The 18,125-nt window shown below is 37.2% G+C and overlaps 1 protein-coding gene across 2 annotated transcripts in view; it reads left to right on the top strand.

Annotated features, from left to right (window-relative positions):
* Positions 1 to 18,125, top strand: part of tmem131 (transmembrane protein 131) — a 38,223-nt gene that overhangs the window by 1,678 nt on the left and 18,420 nt on the right. For both annotated transcript variants that reach the window (XM_084426747.1, XM_084426746.1), the window contains exons 2-11: positions 5,191 to 5,252; positions 8,028 to 8,068; positions 10,344 to 10,412; positions 11,606 to 11,726; positions 14,437 to 14,553; positions 14,657 to 14,779; positions 17,012 to 17,092; positions 17,192 to 17,342; positions 17,422 to 17,478; positions 17,569 to 17,630. In XM_084426747.1, the coding sequence (XP_084282873.1) occupies positions 5,191 to 5,252; positions 8,028 to 8,068; positions 10,344 to 10,412; positions 11,606 to 11,726; positions 14,437 to 14,553; positions 14,657 to 14,779; positions 17,012 to 17,092; positions 17,192 to 17,342; positions 17,422 to 17,478; positions 17,569 to 17,630 (884 nt within the window). The remainder of the gene's footprint in view (positions 1 to 5,190; positions 5,253 to 8,027; positions 8,069 to 10,343; positions 10,413 to 11,605; positions 11,727 to 14,436; positions 14,554 to 14,656; positions 14,780 to 17,011; positions 17,093 to 17,191; positions 17,343 to 17,421; positions 17,479 to 17,568; positions 17,631 to 18,125) is intronic.

Raw genomic sequence — 18,125 nt, 5'->3', positions numbered from 1 at the left:
TGTATGTCAAATCAGTTCGATCAAAAAACATTCAAGCCATTTTCCTTTGTCATAGGTGCTGCTTTTTCGGAGTAGGATCATCCATTGTCAAGATTGTCTGTGGATTTTGTGACAGACACTGGGAGTAAACACAGGGAGGCAAAAAATATTGACCGATTAGGCCTAATTGCCCTGGCCGATTGATCACTCTATAACTACTACTAGTTAGGGATAGCAAAAACACGTCATGCTCCGACTCATGCTTTAGCCCTGTAGATCAGTGAAGAAGGGCATGATCTTTGCCTTTCAGAGGACATGTCTCTCTTCTCCATAAGCCCTGGATTACTCTGCTTCTTTTGCCTGGGCACTGGGGCAATCCAAATGCCATTTTATGGCTTTAATGTGCATTTGCTCTTTGGTGATTATAGTTTATTTTGTTGGTTTTGTCTGTGGTGGTTGTCAGAAATTTTGTGAGTTTTTACATATTGTGAGCATATATGCTGTATATATTGTAATTTTTACATATTGTGAGCAAAGAGGCTAAATAATCTAGAGCTTTCAGGTTGAATGAGACATCCAATTCTTAAGATTTCCAATTCTTATGAAGTCCTTGCGATTGTAAGTACAGTGTTTTGTTGTAAAGGTGAAACACTTAGGCCTATGGTCTAAGCCAATTGACAGAGTAATAAACGACCTACTCACTACTTAGTTCTTTCTTTTTGAAATTTTCTAAATGGACCTAATAGCTACAAAGAGGCCAGTCAGGCCACACAGAGGCTTGAGCAGATGGGTTAGAGCTCTTTGGGAAGCACGTGTGAGTTAAGTGTTCTCACTCTTCCCTGGAAATGAATGCACCACTATTTCATTTACTGTGTCAACCCAGTTATTGACTGAAGGGACTCGCTGAGCACATGGGGTGTTTTTTTTTCTTCTCCTTTTAATTCAAGGAGGAATGTGTTTAACCCTTTGGCTTCTTATCTTCACAATGAGACAAGAATCCAGTTGTCGATGACATCACACTAGGCATGTGTCAGTAAAGCACTGACTGTAAATCTTTGTAATGACAATCGTGTGTGTGTTTAGTAGGGGTGTAACAGTTCAAATTCCTCATGGTTCGATTTTTTTTTAAACATGGTTTTAGGGTCACGGTTTTGGTACGGTTTGGTATGTGCTATGTTCAGGGGGAAAAAAGGACTACTGTCAAATAAAAAAATAAAGAAAATAAGAACAAATAATCAAACTACAAGGAATATCACAAATAAATACAATAGAGCAAAGATACAAATAAAATAAACAGTGCATTTCAGGTTTTTCCGGAAAGTCAAATCGTAGTTTTCAGATGCAGAAATTGAATAAAGTAGTTACATGTAAAATAACTGCATCTTCACTGTATAAATGAAATGAAGATTAATCCAGGGCCCCCTTATAAAGATTTTAGTCAACCACAGTAGTCGTTCATTTAAGCCATTATTTGACCAATCGCATGTTCATATTAATTTAATTACTTAAATATATACTGGGGGGGGAGGGGGTATTTTCTTTTTTTTAAAGAAAATACTTTATTTGAAAATTTTCGTACTGACACGCATGCCTGCATATTCTTCTAAGCTGCCGCTTTTACCGCAATAAGCTTTTCTGTTACTGTTAGCATTTTTAAGATGGTCTTTTTGGGCTCACCATCTTCTAACATTACACTCTGACACACATTATTTCTTGGCTGCTCAATGAGTTGTTTGACTCCGCTGTGTTTATCAGTCCTGGGCGGAACACTCGTTTTACTCACGTTTGGCGCTCCCTATTTGTTGCGGGTGTATTATTGACATGTTAAAGTTTAGACCCCGAATATAAGACGACCCCATTTTTTTCAGATGAATTTCCAAGAAAAAAACATTTTCTTATATTTCCAACAATACAGTATATATATATATATATATTTATTTAAAGCTCAATTTTCAACGTTCAGTACTTCAGTATCTGGTTTATCTCGACATGGTTTATATCTTGACCTCTTATCTTCTTGTGACATGTCGGTTCTGCAATTATAGCCGTTAATGTAGCAGAGTGTGTGTCCAGATGTCAGCACGTGAAAATTGTGGAAAATCTAAATGTGCAAAATAAAACATCTTTCTTTCAAGGTCTTGGCTTATCTGCTCAACAGATGCCTGAGAGAAGGGAAATGGTTGATGCTCTATCTAGAGATGCTCAATTGCTGTTGCATAATTCTGTTCATGTGTGCAAAAGCACATAGTGTTCTAACTTTTCAAGGCCTATGATCTCACACAGTGTTAGGGTCTCGTTGAGCATGAAATGTCATTGATTCGATCGCTTCTTTTTCTTTCCTGCACTGACTGAGTAAAATAGCAGTCAATGTCTTATACAATGGCCTGAACTACAGTTGTCCATAGGTTTGTCTGTGTTTGGCTAAAAGGAATCCATCAAAGGTGTGTGTACATGAGCAAGAATTAGCTTCCGGAGTAGCATGTTGTTTTTGCTCGTTCAGCAGCGGCTTGCTCCCTTCCACTGTCTCTCTACAAAGCCAATAGTGAAGGGTCTGACACACATTCCTCACAATACAACATCCATGATTGTCTTCTGGCATTTAAAATGAATGTGTAGAAGCCACCTTTGTTGAAAATGAACACAAGCCATAGGTACATTTGTTTGGCATCCCTTTGAATGGTTTGGTATTGTTAGCATGCTTGACCAAGCATCAGAATTAAGAACTGAGATTTCCATGGACTTCCACTACAAGCTCTTTGTATACTATAGCAGGACTCAACAGGCCAGCGGTTCAAATTTTTACTTGCCCTGCCAAAATTTTCACTGGCCCCACCCAGGGCTTGACGTTAAGGTATACAAAGAGACGTTTACAAGTAAAATTATATATATTTTACATGTCACTAATTGCTGAAGCTTTTATCACAGTATATGGTATTATCACGGTAATGAATTAAGTTATAAAAATGGTTGTATAACTTTTTCTTATAACAAAAAAAACAAACTCAAACACAATTTAAATACAATAAAACAATACAAAAAAATATATATATTTGAGTATTTTCAGTCAATATCTAGGCCATGTTTTAGTCTAGATTTAAAATGTAAAAATGTTTAAGTTTGAAAATAAGTAAGGGATAATCCACAGCCAGCTGTTTTAAAATGGCCAAACTATTTTAATGCACAACGTGGAGGCGAAGCGGCGCAATATTTTACCGGAGGTTATTTTCGTTAGTTACCGCTCGTTAGATCTAGCATTCTGCTCGCTTTGAATCAGACACATGAGATAAAGTAGTGCATAAGATTAGGCCTACATTTATTTGAATGAATGAATTATAGCATTTATTTGAATTAATTATTGAGAGAGAGTGAATGCATACCTGCGTCTGTTCAGCGCCTCTCTCTCCATTAACAACAGAGATGTTTTGTGAATGTTTTTTTTCTTTTCTTTGTCCTTTGTTGTTTAATTAACATTAAAAATAAATTTATTAGGCTGCTGTCACTTTAAGAGCTGCACCTCTGGATCCAATTACACATGTATTTTATTTCTCAACTGTTTACGTTCACTTCAGACATAACAGACTATGTTTTTAGGAGGATACTCGCCAATACGGCATTTTGACATAATTTTGTGTGACTATATCGGTTCAAGCACAAGACGGCGTGAAAGTCAGAGAACTCAATTCAGCATTCGTGCACTTTCTAAGAGCCCTGCAAAATAATACTTGAATTTAGTTCTCTTTTGCGTTTTGTTGCGCTTGAATATTTAAATTGACAAGGCTTAAAAACACATGCAAATGATAAACTTTTGTGACGATGGACGGTTCCTTTAACTGTCCCGAGCTTCATTCACGCTGGCCCAGGGCCGTCGGGCAGTCCTTATTGTCGAGCCCTGGGAGTTGTAATATACATACTATGGAATCTTGTTGTGATCTATTTAAATCTATTTAAAATCCCCTTGACATCACAGTATCTTGGCAAAAATTGTACTAAGTAACAACCACACCACTAAATGCAGCAATACAAAGTCAATCAATATTGAAGTATTCATATAGTAAACAAGTTTTATTTAATACCTAAGGCAAATTTTAAGCTTAGTTAAGAAGACGTTTTTAAGATGTTTTATGAAAAACAAAACAAAAAAAACCCTCTCTTTTTGCAGTAGGGCTGTCACATTATCAGATTTTTGCATGCTTGTTGATGGTACATTGCGACATTCCTATTTTTGTGTGTATTAAATCATGCAGCCCACGGTAATCGGTTTTTGATTTTGTTCTTGCTCAAATCTAAAAGGATGGGAATTGGTCCATTTGACACTCAACTCAAGATTAAATTAATGTTTGTAGATGAAATGGACACCACAACATGATGTGGTGTGGAAAGTGATGCATGTTTTGTGTACCCCTGAAAGTGTATACAAGGGATGTTTTGAGCTTCATGAGCGTGACCAGCTTCTATCACTGTAGACTTCACTAGAGTTACAGAACCGCAGACTAATAATAGCACTCCAAGTACACTGACGTGAAGCCGAATATGAGATCTTGGCAGCTCTGGGAGGACTTTACTTTTACCATCTGTTAATCTGTAAAAAAAAAATTCTCCTGCTCTAAGAACTTTAATGTCATGTTTTAGTGTAAGCACAATAATAATTTAATTAGCTATTAGCTAACAGTATAAGTGTTCACTCTCAATTTTATGTTTGGGTTAACTTTATTCTGTGTCCATTTTTGTGCATTTACTGTCATCAGTGGTTTTCCTGTTTGAAGGAAATTTATGATGTATTGATAAAGTGATGAAGATACGCATTTCAAACATCTGAAAGCAGACTTAGGTAAACTTCATGTTGACCACAAGCATTTCTGACATTTCCATTTCTTTTTGCTTGCTTTTTTTTATGTTTCCTGGCCTCAAAACCTGTTTCCAGGAAGCTGTGGCAACTATAGCTTCTCTTACAAAGTAGCGCATGAGACAGTGAAACTATATGGTTCTCCACACTCCTTAATCAAGAGCTCACTTGGGACATATCCAGACAGCGAATGATCGCAAAATGACTGTAATGATTCCCTGTCTCTTCAGTCCTTTGTGTTGCCTGATGGGTAATTGTGTCCAAATCTGATACACCCCTAGAGAGCCACTTGCACACACTGCATCAACATGCATGGCATTGTTTGCTGATATTCAAACCTCATGGGAATTTGCTCTGTCTGTCTACAGCTTTCATACAGTCAGACAACATCCTGGAGGTACTACACTTTGGGGAAGGAGGCCTCTTGCAGGTACGTTTTTGTGACTGAGACAGCTGATAACATGAAGCTTCAGCTTGCATTGCAGTTTAAAGGCCATAGGAAAATCGGGTTGAACTGTGAATACATTAAATACTACAAACCCTGATGTTGTGAATAAATGACAAACAAATTTGATCATGATTAGTGGATGAGATTAAAGGTAGTGAGACAATCAACAACTATTTGATTTAAAAAAAATAAAAAGGAAAGTGCTAGTCACTTAAATGCGAGTCTTTGTTCACAGAGCAACAACTGTGAAAAAAAAACTTAAACACTGTGTTTGTCAGCTGTGAAGTTTTTTTGAAGCTGTTGCAAACAGAGTTACATGAATAGTTCATCCAAAAATGAAAATCATCCCTTCTTTCACTTGAACACAATTGGAGTTATATTCATTAATATCCTGGCTCTTCCCAGCTTTGCTATGGCATTGAATAGTGTCCCAGTTTTTGAAGCTCCAAAAAGCGCATCCATCCATCATAAATGTAAATCCATATGACTCCAGTGGGCTAATAAATACCTTCTGAAGCGATGGGGTTTTTATAAGAAAAATATCCATATTAAACTATATTTTAAAGGTATAGCGGAGGATTTTCTTTTTCCGGGTGGATCATCAAGACTATTGGTCCTCCTAAGTGTCAATCATTCTGGTGATATGTTTACGTAAGGCCGAAGTACGTGCTCGTGCACACGATTCACACGATGGCGTGCGCTCAAAACACAGGTTGGCCTTCCCACTGATGCCTCAGTTGCGAAGTTTCTACTTGACAGGTAAAGTTTGGCATGCTATTTGGAGAAATCCATTTAAAATCACTGCTAGTAAAAGTTAATGTAAGCTATGATTAGCTCGTGCATGCTCTCTCGTGCACACGTTTAATAGGCGTTCCCTCTCGGGAGCAGGTAGAGTGTTGCATGTGCATTTTTTCAAAAAGTGGAGAGGGCGGTTCTTTTCTAAAATTCGGGAAAATCCTCCGCTATACCTTTAACTTTATGAACTATAATCAATGGCTTTCGCCAACGGCCGTACGTAAAAAAAATCAGACTTCTGTAAGAAAGACTGACACATCCACATAAAATAATTACCTGAATTGAATGAATATTGTGAAATACCACTTTTTGTGATACTCCAGTTTTCCATAATTTAGTTTTTACTCAATGTTGATGAGAGCTTAGCAACAGCTTAAAAGCTTCATCTAATTTTATATCTGATTAAGGGTGTGTTTTACATTTGGCATGTTTGGTTTGATTAAAACAAACCCTAGTGCGATTGCTTTGTTAGTGTGGTTCATTTAAATAAATGTGCCATCTGAACCCTGGTGCGCACCAAACAAGCGGGATGAGACCGCTTAAAAGATGAGTCTCAGTCCACTTCCAAGCGAACTCTGGTGCGGTTCGAATGAAATATGTACGCAACACTGATCAAATACATGTAAACAAACCAAAAATGGAACATGATGTTTCAAGATGCAACCCTAAAAAGGACAGAATGCTCAAGCGTACCAGTTTTTTTTTCTCGTCATAGTCGCAATGTTGTCCATCACAGTTCGGTACAGGCATCAGAACCGCGTCTCCATGCAGCAGATCTTCGTTTGTGTGTGTGACAGAGGGATTCCTGTTGCTGTTTTCACTACTTTACTCATTTTATAAGCTCTTCACGAGTTCTCAGTTGGTCAAAATACCATCATATGCAGGCTACGCATATACAACGAGCACATTTAGCCCAGCACACAGCATTGTTTTGGATGTTCGGTAAGTTCCGTCGCGAAATATACGTCATAATAGCCAACCAATCAGGTTGTGAATGCTTCCCTGTCCCTCTAGGTTCGGTGTTAAAAGTTCAATGTAAACACCAAGTGGACCAGGACTAAATTATTATTTTTCTGGTCCAAACCAAGCAAACCTTTTTTTTTATCCTTTTGAACCGTTTTATCCTTTTCTACTACTGTATGTTTGATACTTTGCAGTACTAGTTATGGTTTATTAGCCTTTAAGAGATAGGTCACCCAAAAATTAAAGTTTAGTCATTCTGTCTTCTGTTGAACACTAAAGAAGATATTTTGAAGAATGTTGGTAACCAGACAGTTGACAGTAGCCATTGACTTCCATAGTAGGAAAAAAAAAAAATACTATGGAAGTAAATGACTACTGTCAACTGTCTGGTTACCAACATTCTTCAAAATATCTTCTTTTGTGTTCAACAGAAGAAAGAAACTCATACAGGGTTTGAACAACATGAGGGTGAGTAATTGATGACAGAATTTTCGTTTTTGGGTGACCTATCCCCTTAATAAACAATTTTGTCAGATGGATTTCATTGCCCAATAAAGTTCTCCCTAATAAAATAAAATATCTGAGCGGTTTTGAAATGATAGCTGTAATAGTCCCTTGAATGGGACTATGAACTCTATAATCTTAGTGGTTTTGTGTACATGTGAGTTTGGACTTCAGTGGAAATGTTAAGGTTTATAAATAGACCAAACCATACTCCCCATCCTGCTGTTTCCATTTTATTTTAGCCCTACAGGAGTGGACCTCAGTGAGAACATCACCACGAGCGTCTTTTGAGAGTCTAACACACACTCAGTGTACACAAACAGTAGCCCATACATATAGCAAGCTCCTTGTCCAACAGTTAGACTTTAACACTTTGGTGGGACATGTTTGACCTAGACCTTCTGTCTTTATAACCTGCTCTGTCTCTGCTTTAGTTGTCCTGCATATTGGTACTATTACTTTTAGAGGCTAATTTTGTTTCTTTTCTTCCTACAGACAGAGTCTGATATTGATCTTAGCTCATATCGTCAAAAAAGGTAAGGTTATACTTTCATACACCCAGAGATTCTCTTCATGCTTTGCTTTGTACGTGCTTGGCCATAGCCCGCATGTGGTTTATATTAGACTTTCCAAGAAACATTTGTTTGGTTCTTAACGAGACATGTGAACTGAACATTCCCACTGAACTATGAGACATTCCTGTGCTCGAGGAAAAAACTAATGAGCAAAAAATGTCATTTCATCGGACTTCTTTCGCATTTCAAATGATTTAATCAGATTCAGATACTCTCTTGGCGGTCATTGGCATTCAGTAAATTGTCACACAGCTGAGCGAAGGGAATGAATGAATCAATGGATGACTGAATGGTGTGGCTTTGCTGTGGCATTTTAAGTACTTCAGTGATTTTACTCTGTAGATCAGAGTTCAGGTAATTATAAGGTAATTCCATCCCTTGTGAATAGCTCTTAAATTGAGTTTATGAAGAGTTACACAACACTGTCTTTTAAGTTTGAAGGCAGAGGAACTAGTGTTAAAGAGCAGTGAGTCAAAGATGGAGAAGCGATTGTTCTCTTAAATGCCAGAAGAATTTTGATGTTCACCTTCTCCCTTGAATGTTTTTATTTCAGGCGTGTTTTGATCTAATTCCAGTAGATCAACTTTTTGTGTACTAGGTAGCCTATTCATTTCTCAACCAATCAAGGCTTTCCAGCTCGAGGGCTTGGCCAACCTACTCGGCTGTATGCTAGCGGTGGCTGGTTTTCATTGGCTGATTGTTTGTGTCATGACTCGTCATCTCAGCTGCAAGAGGACACACCCTCAGTCGACACCATCAGCTTGGCATGAACAGTTTAGAATGTATGTCAAGTGTAGTGCAAGCAAGAAAAAGAGGAAGCAAGCAAACACTGTTGGTGTTTTTTTTTTTTTTTTTTACGAAAATGTGTAGCTTTGTGGTCTAGTGCTTAATAGAGACTGTGTTTTACTCTTATGCTTATGGATGGGCAGTTTTTCTGTTGTGTTATCAGATCTATTATTGAACTTTGTCTACTTTAGTGGTGTTTTTATTGCAGCTCCTCAGGTTTTTGTTTTTTTTAAGCACAACAACACACACGCATACTGCAGTTGGGAAGTGGTTGACACTACTGTGTTAGGGACACAGCTATTTTTCATTCTGTGGTTTGTGCTGCCAGACCTGTCAGCCTAGTTAATGCCTTTTGAGACTTTATATTTGAAGGTTATCTCTGATCTCATCCAACAGAAACATTGCATGACACATTGACATTTTTTTTGCATCTTTAAAGTGGTAAATGAATCTGCTGGTGCTGTAGTTATTTCACCCTTTAGCTCTTTTCTAGCTCATTTTGGCTAAACTGTGCATCCACAGGTCATGATGACTGTTTATTTGAGTCAAGCTTTAGAATCATCTACATATAGTTCACATAAGTGTTTGTTGTTATCCCTGCGTAAATTATCCCTGCAGTTGAGAGATTACGAGATACAGGCTGTATTTCACGCAAACACATTGGTGTGCAACTTGACGCGTCACATTGTGTTAATCCACAAATATGCTGCTAGTCTTGCCCCAGAGAGACAATGTCCTTAGTCAAATGGAATGAGTGTCTGTCACTCTTAACACTTTCATGGTTTGAGAGCCGTTATTTTTTTTTATTTTTTTTGTAGGTTTACATAAGATTTGCCTTATGTTACCCCTCTGTGAAAACATTTATGTTAGTAACTAGTAAATGTAATAAATAGAGATTAAAAATACTATTACTAGCCTATATATTTTTTTCAATTACCTATTGGTGTTATTTTTGATTGACTGACTATGATTGACGATGATAATAATTAAGTCATCATCTTCAAATAAGTCAATAATAAAAAATAATCATACAATAAAAATGATTATTATTATTATTATTATAATACTCCCATAAAAACAGCAAAGACTTCATTTAAAAACTTTTTTTTCTTAGTTACTAACTAAATCACTTCAGCTTCCCTTTGTCATTTCTTTCCCATGATCTTTGAAACATCCTTCCAGTGTAAGGATGTTTCACCTTAGTGGGTTTCTGAACTTTAATGTTTGGTGTAAACCTGATGCTTCCATGCCAGACAAAGACTATTTGTTACTGTGTAGGTATAAGTGTGGGTGTATCTTTCTCTTTGCCTAAAGGGAAATAGAGAGGCGTCATTTGATCCTCAACAGGCCATGTTGTGGTGTGACAAAATAAAAAAGCACATTGGATTACAAAAAACGGTGTCTCTCACTGTGTCCCCCTCATTTACAGTGTATCTCCTTTCTCTTGCAGTGCATCCTCTCAGCGGGGGAACAGCAGACCCATACGCTTTGAGCCTCCAATGCTGGACTTTCATGAACAGTAAGACAACACTAACTGGATGGTTGACATGACATTTAAAGCTGTGACAACATTGTCCCACAGTATCATGTGATATTGAAACATCAAAAACACAATTTTTCTATTTATTATGTTATGATGCATGAATATTAATGACAAGCCACTATTTATATTAACTGATTCTATATGGAAAAAAAATGAAATGGTGAAAAAATATTTATTATTTCCTGCAGCCTTAGTGTCACTTTTCTAGCTTACAAAAGAATGTCCAGTTAAGTTCCTGAATAGCTTGCTTTTGTAGATATATTATAACAAGCTATATATAACTATACACTGATTACATTATTTCCCATCTAATCTAAGTAATGATGGGTGGTTTTCCACAGAAGTTAGTCATTATTCAGTGGAATATTTTAAAGTATTTTGTGTGCTCTTGAATGTAGTTGTATTATTAGTCTTGTAGGCACTTAAGTATGTGTCATTTTAAAGAAGCCAACACCCATCCCTGCCTCATTAGATGCATTAGTTTAATAAGTTCCCTCCCCAGCTGGTCAGGTGATCCCAACAGAATGACACCATAAACAATTATGAACCTGCTGTGAAATGTTTGTTTAAAGGGCCTTTTTGAAGCAGTTATACTTGAGTGCTTTGTTTTCCTATTTATATGCCCTGCATGGTTATCATTTATGCAGTTTGGAATGAGCTGTAAAACAAGCTTTCCTATATTATCCTTAAAAATATGGGTGTATGAGATTTTCTGCTGGTGTTACTATTCTACCAGATAACCCTTACTTCACTCCCCCTTGTTTGCATTATTTCATGCTAAGTTCAAAGTCTCTTTAGTTTCCTATGGAGTCATTGTACAGCATTGATCAGGCCAGTCCCTCTTTTGCCAGCAGCAAGCAATAGAACCTTCGATAAATTCGTAGCTCACCCTGTATCTCGTGCTTTAATCTCTTACTGATAGCATGTGTGGAAAAACGGTTTATTTATCTGTTATTCATTTTTTAACATTTAACAACAATGATTTGTCTTATGATTCTATCAAAACACATTGATTTTGGTCATATGTACTTGTGCATAAGCTGATAAATAGAAATGAGCCACCTCAGATGCTGAATTTTTTTTTTTTTTTTTTTTAACCTGCGAAGTCGTCAATATGTACCTTCTGTCCTTTTCCTGGTTGCTAAATGTTCTTTTGCCTTTATCCATAGGCCAGTTGGAATGCCAAAAATGGAAAAAGTTTACTTACACAATCCAAGTTCAGAAGAAATAAGTTTAATATCAATATCAGCAACAACATCACATTTTCATGCATCCTTTTTTCAGAATAGGGTAAGTATGATTTTTTTATTATTATTATTATTATTTATTTTTTTTTTTATTTTTTTTTTTTATATATATCATGTTTAAATCATTGACAGTTATTTCATACACTACCGTTCAGAAGTTTGGGGTCAGAATTTAAGCAATGTATTACCTTTAGTTAGCAAAGATGCATTAAATTAAATGTCATGTTAAGATGACAATTCATTGATATCAGTTAAATAAATTCTGTTCTTTTGAACTATCTATTCATCTAAGAATCTTGAAAAATAAAATGTATAATGGTTTTCACAAACATATTAAGCAGCACAACTGTTTTCAACATTGGTAATAAGAAATGTTTCTTGAGCACCATTTTTGTGCTTGTATGAGGTGGTTTTTCAGTCAATTCAAAAAAGGAATATTTCGCAAAACTGCAAAGGAAACAGTTTTTTCACATTTACAGGTCACCTGGCGTACATAAAAGTCGATCATTCTTTAAAGATGGCGCGGTATGTTTGGACAGAAGATGAGGCGGTTCTTTATTAAATTCATAAAAGACAAAAGAATTCTAGGAATACTGGATTCTGAACAACAAAGAAATGCCACAATTTATCAAGACCTCAAAGCAGATAGGAGGGAGAAACACTCAGAAACACCTCATACGAGGCCACTCCAAAGTATACGGGTCTTTCCTTGCCATTAAAGGTAGGGTCGGCAGTTTTTTTCAAAACATTTTTTTTTTTTAAATTTTTTTCAACTTTCTTTATATACCAATACATAATTAAAATGTAAGTACTCTGAAAAAGGAAGTATACAAATCGAGTGTCTGTAGTCCTCTCAGGGCGCAATAAACACAGGTACTTATTTCCATTCGGAACGAATGAAATGATTGGCTGGGCGACTGTCACTCTCCCTCGCTACCATGGCTACCACCCCTGCTGCGACAGGAGCTGCCCACATGCACGCACCCGTTTGACTCGAGGAGGGAAAGAGGTACGGAGAGAGGCCCGGAAGCTAGGAAGAATCACAATAATGGCAGAGAAAGAGCAGTCAAAATTCCCAGTACCTGCATATACAAGGCAAAAAAAGGAACTAGTAAGGTAGAAAGGTAGGCTACTTGTCACCGGAGTCGGAGTGTAACGTTAGTCCTCATCAGAGCCAACAGTGCTTTCATCGTGGAAGCTCTTACATGCAAAACACTGTATATGTTATGAATCTTACACGAAATTCACCTTCATCACAGTGTAACTGATGGTAATGGGAAAACGTGTATCAATGCAACCTGTTTTTAGCTTTGCCTTATGTCACTAGCTCATTACCGAATCAAACTCAATATATTTTAAACTTTACCAGTATCGATATGCTAGCTTGATAGTGAGTACTAACAGCCATGTTAGTTGTTTATATTCATAATGATAAAGTTAGGTATTTTATTACATGTGATTCTGACATGTCACTACATGCACTGCGCTCCTCTCCGCTCGGCGCTGGTAAACGCGTCCTCCAGCTGAGCGGTCGGCATCGCGCGTTCACGTGTTTTGGGGGCGTGGCTTTGGAAGGAGCCTAGAAGGGAGGGGGTGGGAGTGAATGGAATAAGTAGCTGTGTTTATTGCAGTCCTGAGAGGACTACAGACACTTGATTTTTATACTCTCTTTTTCAGAGTACTTACATTTTAATTATGTATTGGTATATAAAGACAGTTTAAACAAATTTGGGGAAAAGTTTTTTTTAGAAAAATCCTGCCTACCCTGCCTTTAACGCTTGAATAACACACCTTCGTCTCCTTCAATTAAAAATAATGGCTAGTGTGGTGGCTGCGATATACATAAACCTACCAACATCCGTTGGCATGATTTTTGGAATGACTTATCACGAGAGAAAAAAAAAAGTTTTATTCGCACAACATTGGTTAATGGAAATGCCGTTGTTTCGAAATAGTTTTTTTTTAAATCAACATTTAAATGCCTCATCTTATTGTGTGGCACAAGACATGACATAAATAAACATCTGAGCTCACACCAAAGCTCATCTGTCGAAAACCTCAGTGGGGACACCACCTTCCCTTTGTATAGTTTTGATGTGTGAAGGGAGTCATTGAATGTCACCAATACACACGTTCACGTCAGTGAAACAGCAGGACACTGACCTCACTGAAGCTTCTATTTAAAGCTTTTAGTGTGTGTGTGTGCTCACACTCCAGGCGGTTATAAATTAAACACATCCCACCTGTTCCTGATGCCTGCATAAATCAGCTACACTCTGCCCTGGCTAATGACTTGTGGCCGACCAGCTGCCGTAAACTCAGTGTACTCTTGGGTACCAAAGGTTACACTTAATTAAATGGTGTTAGCATCCATTTCAGGTAAAACATTTGAAATTGGGAGATGCTAAATTCAAGTGTAAACTGGGTCAGAAATGTTTTCAGAATCACCCACTTCAGCCAGTTCAGAGATGGTTGAAAAAGCATGTGACCACGTCATGCTTGCATCCAGCTGAAAACATTGTTTGTGTTTAGATTAAAATAATGTAAAAGTAATAAACTAAAAATAATGTCCCTATTATTTATTTATTTATTTATTATTTTAATTATTAATATATTTATATTATTATTTTTGCTCCTGCATTTTTTGCTCTTTATCAACACTACGGTCTGACAATAGTGAGTGAAGTGTATGGAGTGTGACGCAGGTAATCTTGCATACTGTATATGTAACACTTTCTGTCATTTACTTACAGATAATTCCACCTGGAGGCAACACCTCATTTGATGTGGTGTTTCTAGCTCGAGTAGTAGGGAATGTAGAAAATACCTTATTTATTAACACATCTCATCATGGAGTGTTTACATACCAGGTACATTTCATATGCTTAAAAATGTTATGCATTTTGGTGTACATTATATATTTGGTGAACATTGATCTTTTGGACAGAAGATTTGACTGTAGTTTGATTTTAGGTGTTTGGTGTGGGCATCCCCAATCCTTACAGACTCAGGCCTTTCGTAGGGGCCAGAGTTCCAGTAAATAGCAGCTTCTCTCCACTCATAAGCATCTTCAACCCACACAGTGAACCACTGCAGGTACGCAAAACTCTTATGTTTATACCTTGTTCATACTACACGACTTAAAGCGTCTGCAGATCATTATGCTGTTCAGACTACATGACTTGCTGTGGAGTCTTGAAGTCGTCGTGGTGTTCACACTACATAAATTATCTACAACAAGGGGTCCCGCAATACACGAGCTAACAACTCTGTCACCCAACGACTCTATCTGATTCCCCAAACCACATTTTGTTTCGTCACGAATTCACACGTGAGAAGTGGAATGCCAAACGCACTTGCAAATACATTACCAACCAAATATAAAACACATTTTTATTCACCTCAGTTTCCATGAGCAAATAATAACTGGAATAAGTTATTATACACATACGCAACAAGTGCCCCTTAAAATATTTTAACATTCTCATTTTTCTCCTTTCGATAATGCGCTTGATGAATTAATTACACAGAAGTTATTGTCTCACGAAGTTAAACGCACGCACTGCAATTACATGACCAATAAAAAAAATGCACTCCATCCATGAGTGATCCAGGCTGATATCTGATGGTCAGTAGCGGTTCACTAAATAAAATAATTAATTAAATACCTATTCACAATAAATACTTAACTAAAAAATAACTATTAAAAAATAAAATGACTAGATGACTAAAATCAGCTTGAAAATGCTATCTAATGAAACACAGACGAATTTAAAGGTCCCGTTCTGCGTGATCCCATGTTTCAAACTTTAGTTAGTGTGTAATGTTGCTGTTAGAGCATAAATAATATCTGTAAAATTATAAAGCTCAAAGTTCAATGCCAAGCGAGATATTTTATTTAACAGAAGTTGACTACAAAAAACGGCTCGATTGGACTACATCCCTCTACTTCCTTCTTTAATGATGTCACTAGAACCGTTTCTTGACTAACCTCCGCCCACAGGAATGCTCCCTCAACTCTACTGGCTACTTGCGCACTTCTTATAACTTAGGCTACTGTGTTTACTCAGCTCTTACGGTGATTTTCTGAAGTAAAACTGACGCTTCATCTTTTGTGTGATGTAAGTTACAATAAACTTTATTAAACTCATCAGTACATGTTTGATCATCATTCAGACAGCAGACTTGTAGGCTATTAATAAATAATGGATACATAGCCTACAAGCAGATGACAAATACGTTATAATAACCGTAATTAAACTACTAAACCATACCTGTTTCATCTCTATACAGCACTCTGACTCTGTAGGCATTATTGTCCGACTCGAAATGAACGCCGTTACTGAGAGATTCTGATATTATCATCATTCCGTGAGATGAAATTGTCCTGAGAGACTGAGCGCGAGCTCATGAAACTCCGCCCCCTGTGTCGTCCAGCAGCACCTCATTTGCATTTAAAGGGCACACACTGAAACAGCTCGTTTTTCTGAGCCCCAAAAAATGTCAATTTAAACATGCTGTAAAAAATGATCTGTTGGGTATTTTGAGCTCAAACTTCACATACACACTCTGGGGACATCAGAGACTTATTTTACATCTTGTGAAAAGGGGCATAATACGGGACCTTTAAAGGTACACTGTGTTATTTCATCGGTCAGTTGTGAAAGTCTGGTGATTGAAAGCTTTTTCAGTTCTAAAGAAAGGGCAATTAGAGATTCACAAGTTTTCAGGACAAAGTTTGAACACGCACACAAAATCTGAGCGAGAGCAGAGCCATGCGACCACTGTATATTTGAGAGCGCACGCCCAGTTTTGTGCATGAGTGAAAGAGAATAATAATAATGCGCTCTTGACAATTCTCATTAAAATAACGCCATAGAACTGGCCTCAAATGAACTATAAAAACGAGATCGCTGCAATCATTTTTCTTTATTATTGGTTAAAATTAATGGAATTTTTCCATGGGCGCTCGACCATTTCCTTGGGTGCTCAAGCCTATGCTCTCATTGGCTGTTGTTCATTGCGTCAACTCAGCCGACAGCTCCAGATATTTAGCATGCTAGATATTTGTCAGGCGTCGGTGAGGCATCAGCGAGCCTCTTTGATGCGTTGAGTAGTTCACACATAAAGATTGGTGAGCGCTGATCACCCGCTGATTTGCCCCCCGATCACAGCCCGACCTATCGGCAAGCTCGTTGACTCGGGCTTAAAATCCTGTAGTGTGATCCTTCCATTTGTGTGTGCTTCTATCATATTTTATTTTACCAGTGAGCCATTTTGGTTCTTTATCTTTATCATTGTCTTTTCATGGTATGTTTATGTTTTCAGGTGGTAGAGATGTATACCAGTGGAGGAGACCTACATTTAGAGCTGCCTACTGGACAGCAGGGTGGCACCAAAAAATTATGGGTGAGCTTAACTTTTTATTCACACTTAAGTGTACTCACTTAAATCACTGTCGTGGTACAATTTATTATTTTCATGTGCTTAATTTTCTGTGTTTTATAGGAGATCGCTCCTTTCGAGACAAAGGGTGTGATGAGAGCCAGCTTCTCCTCTCGAGACGCTGACAACCACACAGCCTTCATAAGAATTAAAACTAATGCGTCCAACGAGGACGAGTTTATCATCCTCCCTGTGGAGGTTGAAGTCACCACAGGTCAGTTGGAATCACCTTTTCTGATACCATCTGATCAATATTATTTCAGCCCTGACTCATGGTTTGTGCATCTTTCCAGCACCTGGTATATACTCCTCCACAGAGATGCTGGACTTTGGTACGCTTCGATCGCAAGGTGTGCTTTTTTTCCAATACATTTGACAGCAGTATAGTAAATACTGTGGGGAAAAAGGTAACAATTCTTTGTGTCCTTTCAACTTTGCAGATCGACCAAAACAACTGAATTTGCATCTGTTAAATTCAGGAGCAAAAGATGTATCGATCATGGTAATTTACAGGGCTTATTTACATGGATTATTTGTACACTACCGTTCAAAAGTGTGGGGTCGGTAAGATTTTTTTCAAAAGTCTTTTATGATCACCAAGACTGTGTATTTGGTTAAAAAAATGCAGTATAAACGGTAATATTGTGAAATATTATTCCAGTTTAGAATTTAAAATGTCATTTATTTTTTTACAAATCATTCTAATAAGCTCATTTGTCACTCAAACATTACTAATTATCAGAGTTGAAAAAACTGTGATGCACCTTTTTTGGGATTCTTTGATTAGAATGTTCAAAACAGTATTCATTTGAAATAGAAATATTTTGTAACACGTGATTTTACTGTCAATTGACCCTTGCTGAATAAAAGTATTCATTTCTTTAGAGAAAAAAAAATCTTACTGACCCCAAACTTTTTAATGGTAGTGTAAGTCTGGCAAGGTTTTTGATTTAACTGGTGAATTAAATATCTATTTTAATGCTCTCTATGTGTTTGT

This window comes from Rutilus rutilus (genome assembly GCF_951802725.1).
Source record: "Rutilus rutilus genome assembly, chromosome: 12".
Lineage (NCBI taxonomy): Eukaryota > Metazoa > Chordata > Actinopteri > Cypriniformes > Leuciscidae > Rutilus > Rutilus rutilus.
Note: the sequence above shows the minus strand (reverse complement) of the source record. Positions and strands in the feature narration are given on the sequence as shown.